This window comes from Lycium barbarum, chromosome 4 (genome assembly GCF_019175385.1).
Source record: "Lycium barbarum isolate Lr01 chromosome 4, ASM1917538v2, whole genome shotgun sequence".
Taxonomy (NCBI): Eukaryota; Viridiplantae; Streptophyta; class Magnoliopsida; order Solanales; family Solanaceae; genus Lycium; species Lycium barbarum.
The window spans coordinates 37,284,284-37,302,100 of NC_083340.1; the positions used below are offsets into that span (position 1 = coordinate 37,284,284).

At 32.6% G+C, this 17,817-nt stretch overlaps 1 protein-coding gene across 1 annotated transcript; it reads right to left on the reverse strand.

Moving 5' to 3' along the window:
• Window positions 1-1,709: 1,709 nt before the first annotated feature.
• Window positions 1,710-6,951, reverse strand: LOC132635896 (uncharacterized protein ycf36). Its single transcript, XM_060352492.1, has 4 exons — window positions 6,301-6,951; window positions 6,040-6,068; window positions 2,787-2,843; window positions 1,710-2,077 (listed from the first exon to the last, which is right to left on the reverse strand). Exons 1-4 carry the CDS (start codon window positions 6,782-6,784, stop codon window positions 1,856-1,858), a joined length of 792 nt encoding a protein of 263 aa, XP_060208475.1. The 5' UTR covers window positions 6,785-6,951; the 3' UTR covers window positions 1,710-1,855.
• Window positions 6,952-17,817: the final 10,866 nt, after the last annotated feature.

Consider the following 17,817-nt stretch of genomic DNA (forward strand, 5'->3'; position numbering starts at 1 on the left):
AAATTACTTATTATTTAACTATATAATAGTATTTAATTATTGGGGATTGAGGAAGGCATAACTTAACAGATTTAATTTAATTAAAAATTGTATTATCTTGTACTAAGCCGTAAAATCTTATCATATTATTAAATTTGGGATTTTTAATTAACAAAGTGGCAAGTAAATAATATTCATCATTTATATAACAAATACAAATGTACAATTAACTTAAGGTCTTTAATTATTGATTTGGCAAAGGCGTTGGTTGATGCAAATCTTGTGGAGACTTATTTACTTGTTCATTTACTTGTGAAGTTGACTCTGATTTTACCTGTCGTAATTGCAACCGTTGAAAAAGCGTTCTCATCCATGAAGTACATTAAAGATGAATTACGTAGAACTATTAGTGATGTATTTTTAAATAATTGTTTAGTTTGTTACTTTGAGAAGAAAGTACTTGCAACTGTAAGCAATGATGCAACGCGCCGAGTTCAAGTATGAGTTGATGATCTACTTTTGTTATATTAGTACCAAATTAATGATATTTGATAATATTGAAGTTTCTACTTTGCTGTCATAATTATTAAGTTTTTTAAAAGTTGCACGCTTAACTTTGTCGTTAATAATTGGCATACTAAAGACAGTGATGTCTCCGTTACACTCAAATTCTGAGTGCGCCTCTGCGTCCGGAGCTTCATATATTGAATAAAATGCTGAATTACCCATCTTCTTGAAATTGATGTCAATTAGTGTTTGTCATTACTCCAACATATATGCTTGAGAGATGATGGAGAGTCTCATTTCTTTTTTTCTTTTTTTTTCTTTTTAATACTTGTCAAATAAAGCAGTGTTGCCAGACATGGGAGGATGTCAACCACACGAGTAGCAACTATGCATTAATCATCATCATCATATATTGACTAATTTTATGTAGATTATCAACCTATCACAATTCTCCTTGGTATTTTTAAAAGCAAAAAAAAAAAAAAAAAAAAAAAAAAAGGGGGTGTCAAGTTTCATGTAACTTGAAGTCGAAAGGGAAAAGTAAAGCACATACTCCTTGAAGCCATAATCCACCAAAATATTAAAATGTATCCAACATATATGAATTTACTACTCCCTCTGTCCCAATTTAACTTTTACTTTAGTTTAAAAAATTGTTTAAAAATAAGAGTAACTTCAGAAATTCAAGACTATAGTTGACAATTATTTTCAACTATATCCTTAACATTAAAGAAGTAGTCATTTTTAATATTACTCAACTCTCAAAAGTATCTAATAAATAGAGGTAGCTTAGTATCTAATAAATAGAGATAACTTAGTAATCTTGTATTTTTTTTTTTAATGAATATAAAAAGAGCTAAAACAACAATTAAAATGAAACGGACGGATGGAGTAGTACAAAAATTAAACTCAATGGAGGGCAAATTTTTCTACCGAAGACTTACAGGACAATGCGGCAGCTTTCTTTTTCTTCGTTGCAAACCACAAACCCCCAACTCATTTTGACACTATATTTAGGTTGATAATGTCTCCATGGACAATTAACATATATTTTTTGAAACATTTTTTAAGTGTATAATTTAATATAAAAATAACACATGAAAACCGCAAGGTGGAGAACAAGATAAATATATAGTGGTTTTTGATATTTTTGAGTTAAAAGGTTGAAAACAATGTTAAGCACAAGTAACATGAACTACAAATTAGAAGCCTTAAAAGAAAAATAGCATGAAAATTGACTATATTAATGCATAATGGAGATAGAAGAATATTCATTAAATCTATTACTGTACAGTGTACACATGAGGCTGATATAATACATGGTAGCATATACAGAACTACATGAAGAATGCCTAGCAGTTATTATGAATTAAGGATCAGCAGGTTCACCACCACAAAATGCATCTGGTTCAAATGATCTTGCAGACTCATCATTGTAGACTCCTGGTACTGATCTACCACCAGATTCTTCAGGTGGTATATAAGCATCCTTTTGGCCATTCTCAATATTGATAAAAACGACGACACACACAAGCAATGATGTTGCAAGAACTACCAAGGTGTTCTTTAATCTACTCAGGACAGGCTTGACCTGCATGGGAAGCCAGAAAAAATAATCACTTCACAATTCAATCAGTTTGCACTCAGAAACCTTTCCACCCAACTGGAGCAGATTTTACGCTGGAAACTTTTCCCATATTAGGTGGTTATCACTTGTCAGCTTACAAGCATCTTTCTTTCATTCAAAGGTTTAGAGTCACTTGATTACAATTAGGAATTATGAGTAATTGAGTCTTTTTGTATTGAGCTGTGATGAATCGAATAGGGTATAAAAGTTCCATAGCATGGGCTTGACAATGCATTGAACAAGATCTACTGATTCAATTACTAATATTTGCCAAAAGAAGATGCCATAATCTAAGTCCATTAGAGAAGTTTACCTGAATAGCTATTCCTACATAACTAATGCATCATATTTCAAGCAACAACCTTGGTCAGTAAATAAAAGCAGTAGACCATCTTACTCAGACTTAGAATACCTTTTATTTAGAAAAGAAAATACGGAAAAGGGCCAAAAATGCCCCCGACTATCTCAAAAGGTCTAAATATACCCGTCATCCACCTATTTTGCAGAAAATACCCCTCTGCTCACCTTTCTGGCTCACTTTTGCCCTTGAAAAACTATCAGACCTCTAATTTATTTAATTTTTAATTATTATTCTTAATTTTTTAATATGTCACAATGTTGTTGCACAATGAGATAGTCTATCCAATAACTTGAGCAAGTTTGAGTTACTTACTGAGAAAGAACCCAAAAGGCGGTCCCGTGCCAAAACTTCAGGAGTCTTCACCCATATCTGCAATGAAAACTTTCCTTCATTACCAAAGGATGTGGAAATATACTCATCAGAAATTAGCTAAAGACTAGCCTATTAATACTAGCAAATTACAGGCATGAATTCAGCATTTAGCCTAAGCTATATTCTTCCATTCAATTCAAGTTAACAGACTTCATGGGAAGTTTGACAACATATATACGACAGATCTGCAATGTCGGCTTCACTATAATTTGAAGATGAAAAAGAGTGCTCAGTCGCCTTACATGTTGCTCATAGAAAATTATTATCACTGACCATCTAGGCAATAATAGCTCCAATGTAAGTGTTGTACCGTAAAATATGGAAAAAGCTATTAGACTAACACTTTCCTGCTAATTTTGGGTGTGTTCAGTATGAAGGAAAATGTTTTCCATGGAAAATGTTTTCTAGGAAAATAAGTTTCTTACTTATTTTCTTGTGTTAAGTACATAGCAAAAAATATTATCCAAAAATCATTGGTATATAATCTAGACAAATGTGATGGGAGGTGGGAGGGCGGGGTAGGGGTGTGAGGTGGTGGGGATGGAGGCTATGAGGGTAGCACTGAAGATGAAGTGTGATGGGGTGTGGGGAGGGCACAATTAATGTGAAATGCCACTTGTAGAACTTGTTTTCCCTACTTCCACTAGGGAAGACATTTTCCTCATTGTTAAGCAACTTGTTTTCCTAGAGAAAATGTTTTCCAAAAATTTTTGTCCAACCGAACATGGGAAAGTTAGAAAACATGTTTTGGAGAATGTTTTCCTTCATACCGAACAGACACTTTATTCATCTATATTAGTTGATTGCCACCTTAGACTTCTGGAATATTTCTTTCTTCTTACTGATCATGATGTCCTTAAATTTCCAAAGTACTCTTCCAGTCAAGCGGTGCTGTTTCCTTTTAATAACACTTTTAAAATGTCTGAGCACACTTTTCAAAATCACATAATCCGTAATTCTATGCCATGGTTAATTTATCATGACAAGATAAAGTTGAAGATGTTATCTTTTATAGTTGGCAAAGGTACATTAATTGAAGATTTAGACAGTTATCCCTAGGAAAATTAATAAGTTAAAGAACGCAAAGACAGCTACAAAAGGAAAAAAGAAGTGAAAAAAGAGGTGGACACAAATAGTTTTGTTTTTCTTTCAAGGATAGAAATGTTCTAACAAAAACAGATATGCTTCCCATTTCCAACCAACCACATATAAATGTATGTTGAGAATTCACGTCTACATATAACCTTCTTGTCAACTACACATGTCCATATCACCTCCACAATTAGAAGTGATAGTCCTATATACATTTTCCTCGTTCACAACTTTCACATCCATTTTCTTTTCCATTCTCCCAAGAGTGCATGTTTAAAAGACTAAAGACCATAACTGACAAACTCCAAATCCACCCATTTATGTTAGAGCTTCTTTCGTCTTCCATCCAAATAAGTCTTCTCCACTCTTTTCTTTCCCATAGGACATCTTTCATCAACTTCTTCGATCTCGCAGCAACAGTAGAAAGGATTCAGGGCAATGGCATATAATTTGTGGAAAATTAGATAGGATAGTTCTGATAGTTATTTTGCATCCCTTACAAAATCACGTGTTTCTACCTTTCCAACCTTTTCTCTCATCTTTCAATCACAAGCCTCTAAAGATCTACATCTTTAACCTTCCCTCCAACTGAAAATCCCAATTATTCTGTGGGTAGTGAGACCACCCCACAACCCCACTGCTAGGGAAAATGCTAAGCATTCTGGACTGCTCCCACAGAAATCAATTCTGACTTCCTTAAGTTGATTTCCAGGCCTGAAAGTTCAACTCATTCTAAAGTTCTGAATAGATACCGGATCTCGTACATATACGGATAACCAAAAAACAAAACATCATTTGAGAACAGGAGGTGAGGCACAGTTATACACTCTCCACTGTAACCATTGACCTAAAAGCCTTGCATATATTCTCCTGCCTTTCATATTAAAATAAATAAATATATATTCTCCTGCCTTTACTTGTCAACATCCTACTGAGGGCTTTCATAACTAGAAGAAATAACAGAGGGAAGAGGGATCCCCTATCTCAAAGCTTCTAGTACTTCCAAAGAAGCGCCCTGTTAATCATGATAGAAATCTCGCCTTAGAGATATGCAAGATCCAATATCTCCACTTCAATCGAAATCCAATTCTCAACAAGGGGTATATTAGATTATTTCTGATTGACCTGATCATAGACCTTCTCTATGTCCAGCTTACATAGGTTCTCCAACATCCATATCTAAAGTCTTGAATTCACTAACTTGTCAGCTATGAGGGTTGCATCTAAAATCCGCCTTCTTCCTATAAAAGCATTGCGCTATTTGGAGACAAGTTTATCTAAAACCTGAGGTGTTGTGAAGGAAACGAGAGCCCTGTACAGATGTCTATGGTTTTGGCTTTCTGGTAATGTACAAACTTGTCCAAATGGACATATTCATGTAGATATCACATCACGGTATACTGAAGACGATTTTATAATCATAAAACAGATTATTGTTCAGGGAAAGAACAAGATCAGTCATTGCAATATCAGTAAAGCAAAACAATTTTGGACACAAACAAGAGTTGTAGTTCTAGCTCTACATTAAACATGTGTTTCACAGCATCTTTCCAATCCTATTTGAATTAGATTATAGGGATCAAGAGTAGTTAATTTTTTTGATTCATGATTTAATGCTGTAATGCTGCATTTTTCTTAATAGGATAACAAAACTATACTAATAATGAATTTGAGAGGTACTTACCAATATGTCAGCAAATAGAAATTCATTAGACATTGAAGTCAGTTTATCCAGTAATTGATTACATTTTACCATCTCCAACTGGTACTACTAACACATACAATAACAACATACCCAGTACTACTACCACATCAATTCCAAAAGAGTTGGGGTCAAATATACGAATCTTCTACATCCATTTTGTTCCATTTGGGCACATTTTATTCCAACTAGTACAACTAGTCCAAATAAAAATCAGAACTTTTAACAAAGGAAAAAAAAGTAAAATACTCTCTGCAGAATGAAGGTGCTGGCAAAAAGCCAAGTAGCATTGCATTAGAGAGTTAATTCATACTCCAATAACATTAGCTAAAGGTATTAACTTTCCAAATAAATAACAAAACAAATGCATAAATTCAGAAAAACATAAGAAATTAGTACCTGGCCATCATACCATCCTGTCTCTTCATCTATCACCAAGATAACCCCAAAAATAAAGTCATTAATTAATTGGCAAAATTACCCAAAAATTACTCTCTCCATCCCAATTAGTCTTAGTTTAACTGGGCACAAAGTTTAAGGAATGGGACACTTTTTTTTTTTTACAGACCAAAAAAGAAAGTAAGATATTTAAATTGGGGCAGAGAGAGTATATAATTCAATCCACAAAAAGAAAAAGAAAAAGGAAGGAAAGAAAATTACATTCAACAGTAGCACTGAGCAATCTGTTACCAACATAAGCCCAACCAAGATACATCCTTACAACAGCCAAAGTAACAACAATAAGTCCACCAGAAACAGCACCCAAGAAAGGTTTAAGTGGTTCGGGTACGGGTCCAACCGACCCGAATAAGTTAACAGGCAGGCCCACAAAGAGTGCAAAAACAAGTCCAGTAGCGAATAAACGGGAACAGTACTCAACTAAGTCACCTGAAGCCCATGAAAATGGGAAAGAATCACAAAGGGACTTGAATTCATTAACGGGTTGCTGTTCTAGTGGCACTGGGCATTCAGTTTCTGGTAAAGGGTTGTTGTTGTTGTTATTTCTGAAAGATGAAAAGGGTATTCTTGGAATAAACTTTTGGTTATGAAAATGGTGGAATTTAAGATGATGGGAAGTAGTAAAACTGAAAGGTTGGTTTGGTGAGAATGGTTTTGCAGAGTGAATAACCAGTGTTGTGGCCATTTGCTAAGTCCACTCCACTCCCAGTTTTCTTTTTGAAGCTTTAAGTTTGTACATTTCTTTTTCATTTTTTACTTGAAATGTTGGACTTGTCTTGCTTCATCATGGAAAAAATCTATGGTGATAGTGAATGGGAAAAAAATCAAGAGTTGAGCGTACGCGGAGAACTAGAAGTATTAAGTTTTCTATTTTCGAACATATTGTTTTAGAGGCCGTTTGGATTGGCTTATAAGTTGTTTATAAATTGCTTATAAGCTGTTTTCAGTTTTTTTGAGTATTTAGCTGGCCAACTTAAAGTCATTTTGTGCTTATAATAAGCTCAAAAAAATAATTGAGTCCATTTGACTTAGCTTATCTAAAGCAGCTTATAAGCTGAAAATAGCTTATAAGCCAAACAAAAAGTTAGACTACCCCCAACTTATTTTTTTTAGCTTATAAGTTGTTCACAGCTTATAGGCATAAGCCCATCCAAACAGGCTCTTAATAGATTTAGACCGTGTTCGCCAAGCTTACTTTTCGACTTATTTTTCTGTTTGGTAAAAATAAAAGTGCTTATCTATATATATATATATATAAAAAAGGAGAGGTACACGCAATATGGTTAAGCCACGTGACAAGCTAATAACAAGCCACTTGGCAATTTTAAGACAAAGTTAATGAGAATTAGGACAAAGTTAATAAGAATAAGAATTGTAATAAAAAAATAAAATTGAAATAAAAGATAAAAATATTTGAATTTAAATATGAATTGAAAGATAAAAGTATTTGAATTGAGATGAAAGAACTTGGAATTAAAATATTAAAATATTCGAATTTGAGATAATCGTATAGTGTGGTTAACACTATTTAATTGGAAAAATAAAAGAGTAAAGCTCAAATCTGCATGGTTTTCTTTTTCTAAATCACCGTTTGAAAATACATAAAACGATTTTTAGTTGATAAATAGGTCACTTAAAATATTTGTTTAATAAAGTATTTAATAATAGCAATTCACAGGAAGTGAAAAGATGATTATCTACCCATAAGATGTAATTTGACAGGTCCGATTATATTAATGTCATATATATGAATTTTTAGATTCTAATTACTCTTATCCCAGTTTTTTTTTTTTTTTTTTTTTGGTGGGATTGCTTATATAGCCATATCGGCTTAGGTTTAACTTTTTGAATTTGAAAAAAATATTGAATTATCTATATATATAAAATAATAGAACTGAGACTAAAAATATTTGAATTGGTAATAAAGATTTTTCAAATTGAGATAAAAACATGTAACATATTTTGTTAAAATTAAATTGAAAAGATAAAGTTTTTTTATTTGGATCCGGATTTTAAAAATTTTTAAAGTTGAATTTCAAGATAAACGTTTTGTTTTAGAAATACAAGGAAGATTTATATATATATATATATATATATATATATGAAATTGAAGAAAAACACTGTTGTACTTATATGTATTCTATATTTCTTTTAATAAAAAGTAAAGAAGAAAATTAAACAAGGTTGGTAAGACTTAGGAGTCTTTACAACTAGAAAATACACACACACAATATATATATATATATATATACTAGATGGCTTATGCTCGTGCTGCGCACGGGCCCAACACTTCGGATTATAGTGTATCTATGTATATGCAGTTGTGCTCCGTATCTAAAACTTTATTTTATTCGTGTTTGCTACGAAAATTTATTAATATTTTTTAAAAGAGAAGGCTTGTTTAAAAAAAAACTATTTTCCTCTCTTTAAGATAAAATAATAGCAATATTTAAGCATCAGTTGATACTTTCAATTTTAATTCGATTAATTTAAAAGTGTAAAATACTTATTATTTTTTATCAAATTTTGATTTGGATAATTGTAATTCAAATTATTAAATTAATTTTACATGTTTGAAACGAAACAAAGTAGAAATTAATTTTCTATTTAAACGAAGAAATGCTATTTTTTAATTTTTGGTAAATATTTTCGGTTTAACTCATTTTACTTGTCATGTTGTCTTTTGCATGATTTTTAAGGAAACGTGAATTAGAATTATAATTTGACTAATTTACCTTATTCATTATTTGATCTTCATTTAATATTAATCTCTTTTCACATTTATTAGAGTAAGAATAAAAATAAAAAAGTAATTAAATTGTATCTTATTTTTTAAATATATATATTTTAAGTATATTTATTAGTAAACATAACAAATAAATGACATGGCGAAATAGCAAATACATCAATTAAATATTTTGAAGAAAAGTAATAATATGAGGTCCATATTTTTTGCTGTGCAATAATTTCATTTGCTCTTACTAATGAGTTAATATGCATGTGGCAATGAATCCACTATTATTGACTTGATGGGGATACTTTGAGAATTACATGAATATTGTTTGATTTTTTAGTATATGGGGTGCATGTTTTTTTTTTTTTTTTACGTTGCCTTTTTTCTTTTCTTTTTTTAATATTGGGTCCATGTTTTTTTTTCATGAGTTTGGGGAGGGTGGGGTCCAATTTTTTTTTTTTTTTTTTAAGAGTGACTGTCGACGAAGCATGGGTAAACCGATGCTTCTATATAGTAGAAAAATAGAAATATAATAAAGTATTTCTATCTACCTTTTAGAAGAGTTGATAATATAAAGTATAAAACGACATTTTTTTGCCCTTAAAATAAAAAAGTGGATGGGACCACAAAGGATTTTTTACTCTTAAATAAAAAAGTAGGACCGAACAGGGACGACGATCTTACCACTATAAACCGACTCTTCTATATAGTAGTAATAGTGAAGTAATACATATAATTTTTTTATCAATTGATTTGGATAATTCTAATTCAAATTATTATATTAATTTTACATGTTTAAGATGAAACAAAGTAGAAATTTGATTTTTTATCTAAATGAAGAACTTCTATTTTTTATTTTTTAGTAAATTTTTTTGTTTAACTCATTTTACTTGTCATGTTGTTTTTTTACACGGTTTTTTAAGGAAACGTCAATTAGAATTAGAATTTCACTAATTTACCTTTTTAATTATTTGATCTACATTTAATATTATTTTTTATTTTATGACATTAATCTCTATTCACATTTATTAGAGTAAGGAAAAAATGAAAAAGTAATTAAATTTATCTTATTTTAATATAAGTATTTTAAGTATGTTGTTGTACAATAATTTCATTTGCTCCCACTAATGGGTTGATATTCATGTGGCAATGAATTCATCATTATTGATTTAATTGTTTGATTTTCTAAGCATTTTTTTTAACATTGTTTATTTTTTTAATATGGGATTTTTTTTTTAATACTGGTTGGTGTTTAATATGGGGCCATGAAGAACTTCTATTTTTTAATTTTTAGTAAATATTTTTTGTTTAACTCATTTTACTTGTCATGTTGTTTTTTACACGGTTTTTTAAGGAAACGTTAATTAGAATTATAATTTCACTAATTTAGCTTATTAGTTATTTGATATCCATTTAATATTATTTTTTATTTTATGACATTAATCTCTTTTCACATTTATTTGAGTAAGGAAAAAAATGAAAAGTAATTAAATTCTATCTTATTTTAATATATAAGTATTTTAAGTATGTTGCTGTACAATAATTTCATTTGCTCCCACTAATGGGTTGATACACATGTGGCAATGAGTCCATCATTATTGATTTAATTGTTTGATTTTCTAAGCATTTATTTTTTAACATTGTTTGTTTTATTAATATGGTATTCAGTTTTTTTTTGTTTTAATATTGCTTGCTTCTGTTAATATGGGATCCACTTTTTTTTCCCGTGAGTTTGGATGTGGTGGGTTCTACTTTTTTTTTCTTCTCTCTGTTTTTTTTTAATACTGGTTGGTGTTTAATATGGGGCCCACAATTTTTTTTAATATGAGATTCACTTTTTTTTTAATATTGCTTGATTTTGTTAATATGGGGTCCACTTTTTTTTCCCCGTGAGTTTGGATGTAGTGGGTTCCACTTTTTTTTTTTTTTTTAATACTGGTTGGTGTTTAATATGGGGCCCACATTTTTTTTTTAAATATTAGTTGTTGTTTAATACGATATTACCGAATACCATATCAAACTGAAGTTTTATTTACCGATTACCGAACCGAAAGAGTTCGGTTCGGTATTTGATATCTACTTTCAACTACTGATTACCAAACCCAAACTTCATAAATACCGAATCGAATACCGAATGCCCACCCCTAGTTGCGTGGTTAATTGACCTTTAAGGTCGAGAGCATGATATTGGTCTTGAGAGGCCCGGACTTGATATGATCTCGAGGATCTCAAATTGGGTGTGGACTTAGCGGTCCCTTATGAGTCACATCTTCCGTAAAGTCTCGGAAGCTCTATATGTACATACAGCATACTACATTGCATTGCATTTCATTACTCTTTCCTTAACTGATTACTTGGTGACTCTTTTATCTTATTCTCTGACTATCTGATTATCTGTTTACCGGAGTACTTGTGTTACACCTCGTAGTTTCGTCCGTTGAGATTCGTTAGGTGTTAGTTGTCCTAATCGTGGAAACTGTAGTTACCTTATGGGATATATGAGATTATATGTCCCCATATTATGGTTATGGGGGTTTAAGCCCATGAAACAAGCTATGGAAGGATTTGAGAACAAGCAAACTAAGGATTGGAGTTTGTCGGAACTTTGTGAAAACTTGGAAAATTTGTTGGATGGGATTTTGGTCCAACTTGGAAGAGGTATATGCTAGAATATGAGGCGTTTTGGTGTGTTTCTTTTATCCAAATTGAATTTCATCGAGTCTAGTTTCCAACGCAACAAACCGTTCGTCAATGTGACATCGGAGTAAAAGTTATGGGTGTTTTAAGACAGACTGTCCGAGCAAAACATTTTGACGGACCAGTTTGACGGTCGCAGAACATTTTGACGGACCGCAGAAATTTCTGCGGCCCATCAAATTGCACCTTCCCAGCGTAAAACAGTCACAGTGAGCCATGTTTGACTGGGCAGTTCTACGGAGCATTTTGACGGCCCGTCAAAGTGGGAGCAGGATTGCCCGACGGGATTTTAAGTTACGCTTTATATATTTCATTCCATTTCATTTGGGCATTTTATTTTCTCAAATTAAATCCAAGAGCTCCCCAAAAACCCTCTCTTCAACTCCATAAACTAATCCAAGCCAAAATCCAAGGGAGATTAAAGATCAAGAGGCAAGAATCAAGATGTCCATGTGTTAGAAGTTTTGCAAGGGTTAGTAGACTTCAAGCATTCTTTGGGTATTGAAGCTAGGGTTTCCATATAAGTGAATAGCTTGCTTCAAAGCTCATTCTTGTGAGATAAAAGGTTAGTTTTCATGCTTATTTCATGTTATCAAGAATTCTTAGTTGTTGAACAACTTGGGTAGAAGGAGAAAGTAGAAGATGGGTTCTAAATATAGTTTTTATGATGTTTTTGAGTAGTAATCTAACTTGAGTTATGATTCTTAGTATGATATGGATATAATCTTGTTATAGAAGGTAATAATGATGATGAGAAAGAGTTCTATGAAAAATGTGCAAAGGGTTGGTGTGAAGTTGTTAGTGTAAGTTGAATGTGAGAATGAATATGGAAGACTTAATGGAATGTGACTACGTGATTATGATATTGTAGATGTTATTATGGTTATTTGGGAGTTGTTTTGTAATATGGTGGAAGTCGATGAAATAGGGGAAATGCTGCCCAATTTTCGTTAACTCATGAATTGTTCTAGTTTGGATTTAAGAGTATCTTTAAGGCTTAACCAAAGTATGAATCCTTTTAAATGTAGATTTTCCAAGCTTCGACGGTGAACGTTAAGTAGTTAAGAAGACAACGAGGTATGTAAGGCTAACCCTTCTTTCATTAAGGTATGGTCCCATTGCTAAATACCTTCATACGAGTTCTATAGCGTATTCCAAATGACTTCATTCCTAGAATCGCTAAGGCTCATGATTCTTGGTAAATCTCATGATACCATTGGTCCCATCCTATGATAGTTGATTTTCTAAGGAAGGATATAATGAAAATGATGATGACGATGATAATGTTGAGAACGTGTATGTGCTCCTATATATATATATATATATATATATATATATATATATATATATATATATATATATATATATATATATATATTAAAGTATGACTACTAAGAACACCGTGCTTATATGGCCGGGTATGATATCTATCGCGCGCGCACCACTGCAGTTGGGTACGGATAACACTGAGCCTTGGTAGGGCCAGGTACGTATAACACCGAACCTTATCATGGACGGGTATGTGATACGCTCAAATTACACCTATTAATGGTATAACGCGGACGTTGTCAAATATAGTAATCCAACAAGGTTGGGGTCGAATCCCACAGGGAATATTGTGTGAAAAGGTTACTAAAGTCGTAGGATGATAAGTTCTAGGTCTAATGTCTTAATCCGATGATTTTGGTAAAAGTTGGTTTTTCTATAACTAATTGCTATCTACTTGCTTTGGTGGAATTTATGGTAAAAGAAACTAAGGTTGTGTCCCCGTTAGATAGGATATATGATTATGGGTATTGATCTTAATATACTTCTAATGGATCATTATATGAATGCACTTAATCTCTATATGAATCTCTACTATTTTCCAATAAATAAAGATTATTTCTTTCTATGATTTTTCCAAATATAAGAAAGTAACTATGAAGAACGATTAATCTTGCCAAGTAAATTCTTCTTATTCCTAAGTGAATTTATTAAACAAATTTTAAAGCTTTGAGTCCTTGTTAGTTATTCTTACCAACCCTAATTATTTTCCCAAATAAATCAAGGTTTATGGCTTTAATCAATGTTTGCAACCATTAATTATGAATGAAGAATGAAGAATAACTAAACCCTAATAATCCATTATGTGTATATCAACACAAACCCAATCACAAAACACCCATCATTGGGTTCACAACCCTAGTAAGGGAATTTATCTACTCATGACAAAGAACAAGAAATAAGAAATTGAAGAATTCATAATTGCTTACTTTGGAAGAAAAGAGGAATTGATAATACTTGAATTGATGTTTGAACCTTTAAAAACTAGAGAGCATTTTATGTTCTAAGTCAAGAGACAAAAATATAATAACTGATAACTATTAAAACCCTACAATGACTATTTATAGGTTCTGAAAACGTGAAAGTTGCAGATTTGCACTTTGGTCTCGGCGATACGAAATACGGTCCGTAAAGTGAAATACGGACCGTAAAGTGGTTTACGAGCAAGTCGTCCTTCCAGTTGTGAGCAACTTCGATCTTTTGAAATACGGACCGTAAAGTGGTTTACGGCCGGTAAACTGCCCAGTCGTCTTTCAACTTCCAAAACTCCGACTTTCTGCCAAATGCTTGAATGGTTAAATACGCTTTGAAATACGAACCGTAAACTGAAATACGGTCCGTAAACTGAAATACGGTCCGTAAACTGAGTTCGTAAATCACCATGTCCTCAGCCTGTCTTTCTGGTTCTGTTATTCTTTAATACGCCCATGGAATACGGCCCGTATTTGAGAATACGGATCGTAAACTGACTTTACGGCCATTTCTGCACTTTCAACTGTTTCCATTCCGAATCTGTTCCGTTTCCTGAAAAACACTAAAAACCACGTAAAATCACATAGACTTGCTTAAAAACAAGTAAAACTTATAGCATAAAAGCATCGATTTGTGGCGTAAAATCACGCCACATCAACACCCCTAACTTAAAGTATTTGCTTGTCCTCAAGCAAGCCATACAAAACGACGACTCAATCTATACCTAGATATCATAGAATAACAATGTCTACATTGGTTTTGACTCTGAACTACCGGCATGCATGTTTTTCTTCAAAGGACCACCCTAATTTTCTATTTCAAAGCAATATACACAACTCAAGAACGCTATGACTAACAATGAAGCTTCAATGCATGACATTACATTATCGAACATATTATGATGCACACAAATGCTACTTTAGGCGGTCACTTTGTTTTGCTCAATTCTCATCCTTATGCCCTCACATAGACCAAACAATGTCCCAACACACATATATACAACAAGGATGGGACGAAGATGAAAGAGAAGAGAAAAACACTCACACTCACAAAGAAATTCATATCTACACATGCAAATACCATAGGCTTGCCCTTATTTTCTATGTTTTCATCCTAGGCTCGTTCGGTTGTGATCACATTAGGACTTGTTTTGGCTTGTAATGTAGGCTTAGGGACGGGTAGGATACTTTTTGGATATTAGTGACTTACCCTCCTTGAACAGTACAACATCTCTTCACCTTGATTCGCCTCTTTTCTTTCCAACCCCTTTATTTTCTTTCAAGTTTTCGACCTCGATGTGGTTTTATTCCTATCCAACATGCAAATCCTTTTGTGTTAAATTTTGTCTGATTTATATATATATATATATATATATATATATATATATATATATATATATATATATATATATATATATATATATATATTTATTTATTTATTTATATATATATGCAACTACCACATCGACTCTTTACTAGCAAACTCCATCACCCCAACTTATGTTTTTAACATCTACTTCACATTTAATTCACCCCCAACTTAGGCGCTTTGCCTCATCTATCTAGTAGCATCAAGGAGGGAACGGGTGCGAAGATGGATAAAATTCACAACGGGTGAGGTTTCATTCGGCTAGCCAAGAAAAAGGTCAAAAGGCTCAAAAAGGGGAACTAGTGGTATTTTCAGCTTTTGGTAAGGCTTATTTAGGCAAAGTGACTATTTACACAAAGAAAGCCTAAGATCATTTCACAACCAAACTAACTTTTGGATTTCAAACAAGACCAACCAGGCAAGTTCTAGATTATACATGCTTAAACAGAATTAAACTAACAACTCACACACACATTGGCATAAGGACAATTATTTTTACACTTGTGACCTCTTCAGTAGTCATTTATCACACACAATACCCCAATAATTACAATGTCATATAAAGAATCAATCATGTCAATCAATAACTATTCTAAGTATGCATTTTTCAAATTTTCGAGGGGTCCCAAAATTTCCAACAAACCATAACACATGCTATCAGTTACAAAGTAACACCAAATAAGTCACAACTACTTTATTCAACCTAAGTAACATCCTAAACATGCCAGTTTCAACAAAAAATATAAAACCCCTCAGGAAAAGAACTCTGGCAAAGAAAAGCCGGGGGGGGGGGGGGGGGGGGTCCTAAACACATATTTACAATACAACAATACCAGATAGCCACCCCCAACTAAAAAAATTTCAATGTCCTCACTGCATCACATAAGCATACAAAACATCTTAGGCATACCTGCTAGCACTGAGTGCTATATTCATCTCTGCTCACCATAACAACAATCTTCCTTTTCTTCTGCACATTACCACCCCAATTTCCTTTTTTTTTTTTAATATTAGTAAAAAAAGAAAAAATAATAAATTATTCTAAAAATTTATAAACGATGGGTTGTCTCCCACCAAGCGCTTGATTTAACGTCGCGGCACGATGGTTACCAACTTTGCCGCTTTTCTCGCCATTTGGAGCTTATGAATTGAGCACCCAACTTGGATTCAAGTTTGTGACCACGAGCAGCGGGGGGTGGTAAATAGATGACCACGCCAAGTAAAATATTTTTTGTCTTACACTTCTTGGCTTTCAAGTGAGGAATGTCGTTCTGCCTTCTTGAATTTTCGAATTGCAAAATATAAGGCTTTTGAACTTCCTGAATTACGACATCCTCTTTTTCCCCCGGATTGGAGTCAACACCAACAAGATTTTTCAGAACAATGGTTGACTCCAATTTATTTCTTTCTTTGGCATTCCCAATAAGCTCATCTTCGTGATTTATCCTTTCATCTTGAGCATTTGGGAGTTCATAATGATTTGCCCATGGAGGATTTTCTTCGTCTATCATTAAACCAAGTTGGAGACTAGTTTCCAAGTATTCTTCTAAGGCTTTTGGATTTTCGTTACCCTCACCTAGCAGGCACTCCATCATGAGTTTTAACTCACTAATTTGGCCATGCTCATAATAAAAATCACTACTAAACAAGTTTTGATGGAAAGATGCCATTTAAAAAAAAAAAAAAAAAAATAACACACAGAAAACAACTATACAAATATTCACAAGGTGTGATGGAATAAGCAAAATAATTCAATAAAGCAAACACTATTTAGTAATTTCAAAACCGTATTCCCCGGCAACGGCGCCAAAATTTGATACGCTCAATTACACCTATTAATGGTATAACGCGGACGTTGTCAAATATAGTAACCCAACAAGGTTGGGGTCGAATCCCACAGGGAATATGGTGTGAAAAGGTTACTAAAGTCGTAGGATGCTAAGTACTAAGGTTGTGTCCCCGTTAGATAGGATGTATGATTATGGGTATTGATCTTGATATACTTCTAATGGATCATTATATGAATGTACTTAATCTCTATATGAATCTCTACTATTTCCCAATAAATAAAGATTATTTCTTTCTATGATTTTTCCAAATATAAGAAAGTAACTATGAAGAACGATTAATCATGCCAAGTAAATTCTTCTTATTCGTAAGTGAATTTATTAACAAAGTTTAAAGCGTTGAGTCCTTGTTAGTTATTCTTACCAACCCTAATTATTTTCCTAAATAAATCAAGGTTTATGGCTTTAATCAATATTTGCAACCATTAATTATGAATGAAGAATGAAGAATAACTAAACCCTAATAATCCATTATGTGTATATCAACACAAACCCAATCACAAAACACCCATCATTGGGTTCACAACCCTAGTAAGGGAATTTAGCTACTCATGACAAAGAACAAGAAATAAGAAATTGAAGAATTCATAATTGCTTACTTTGGAAGAAAAGAGGAATTGATAATACTTGAATTGATGTTTGAACCTTCAGAAACTAGAGAGCATTTTATGTTCTAAGGCAAGAGACAAAAGTATAATAACTGATAACTATTAAAACCCTACAATGACTATTTATAGGTTCTTAAAACGTGAAAGTTGCAGATTTGCACTTTGG

Bases quoted from the DNA above. Each gene is read 5' to 3' on its own strand.
- LOC132635896 (XM_060352492.1), bottom strand. From the start codon at position 6,784: ATGGCCACAACACTGGTTATTCACTCTGCAAAACCATTCTCACCAAAC. The intron at 6,069-6,300 runs GTAATTTTCTTT...TCTTGGTGATAG, and splicing joins GCTCAGTGCTACTGTTGAAT to ATGAAGAGACAGGATGGTAT. The intron at 2,844-6,039 runs GTACTAATTTCT...TTTTCATTGCAG, and splicing joins CAGGATGGTATGATGGCCAG to ATATGGGTGAAGACTCCTGA.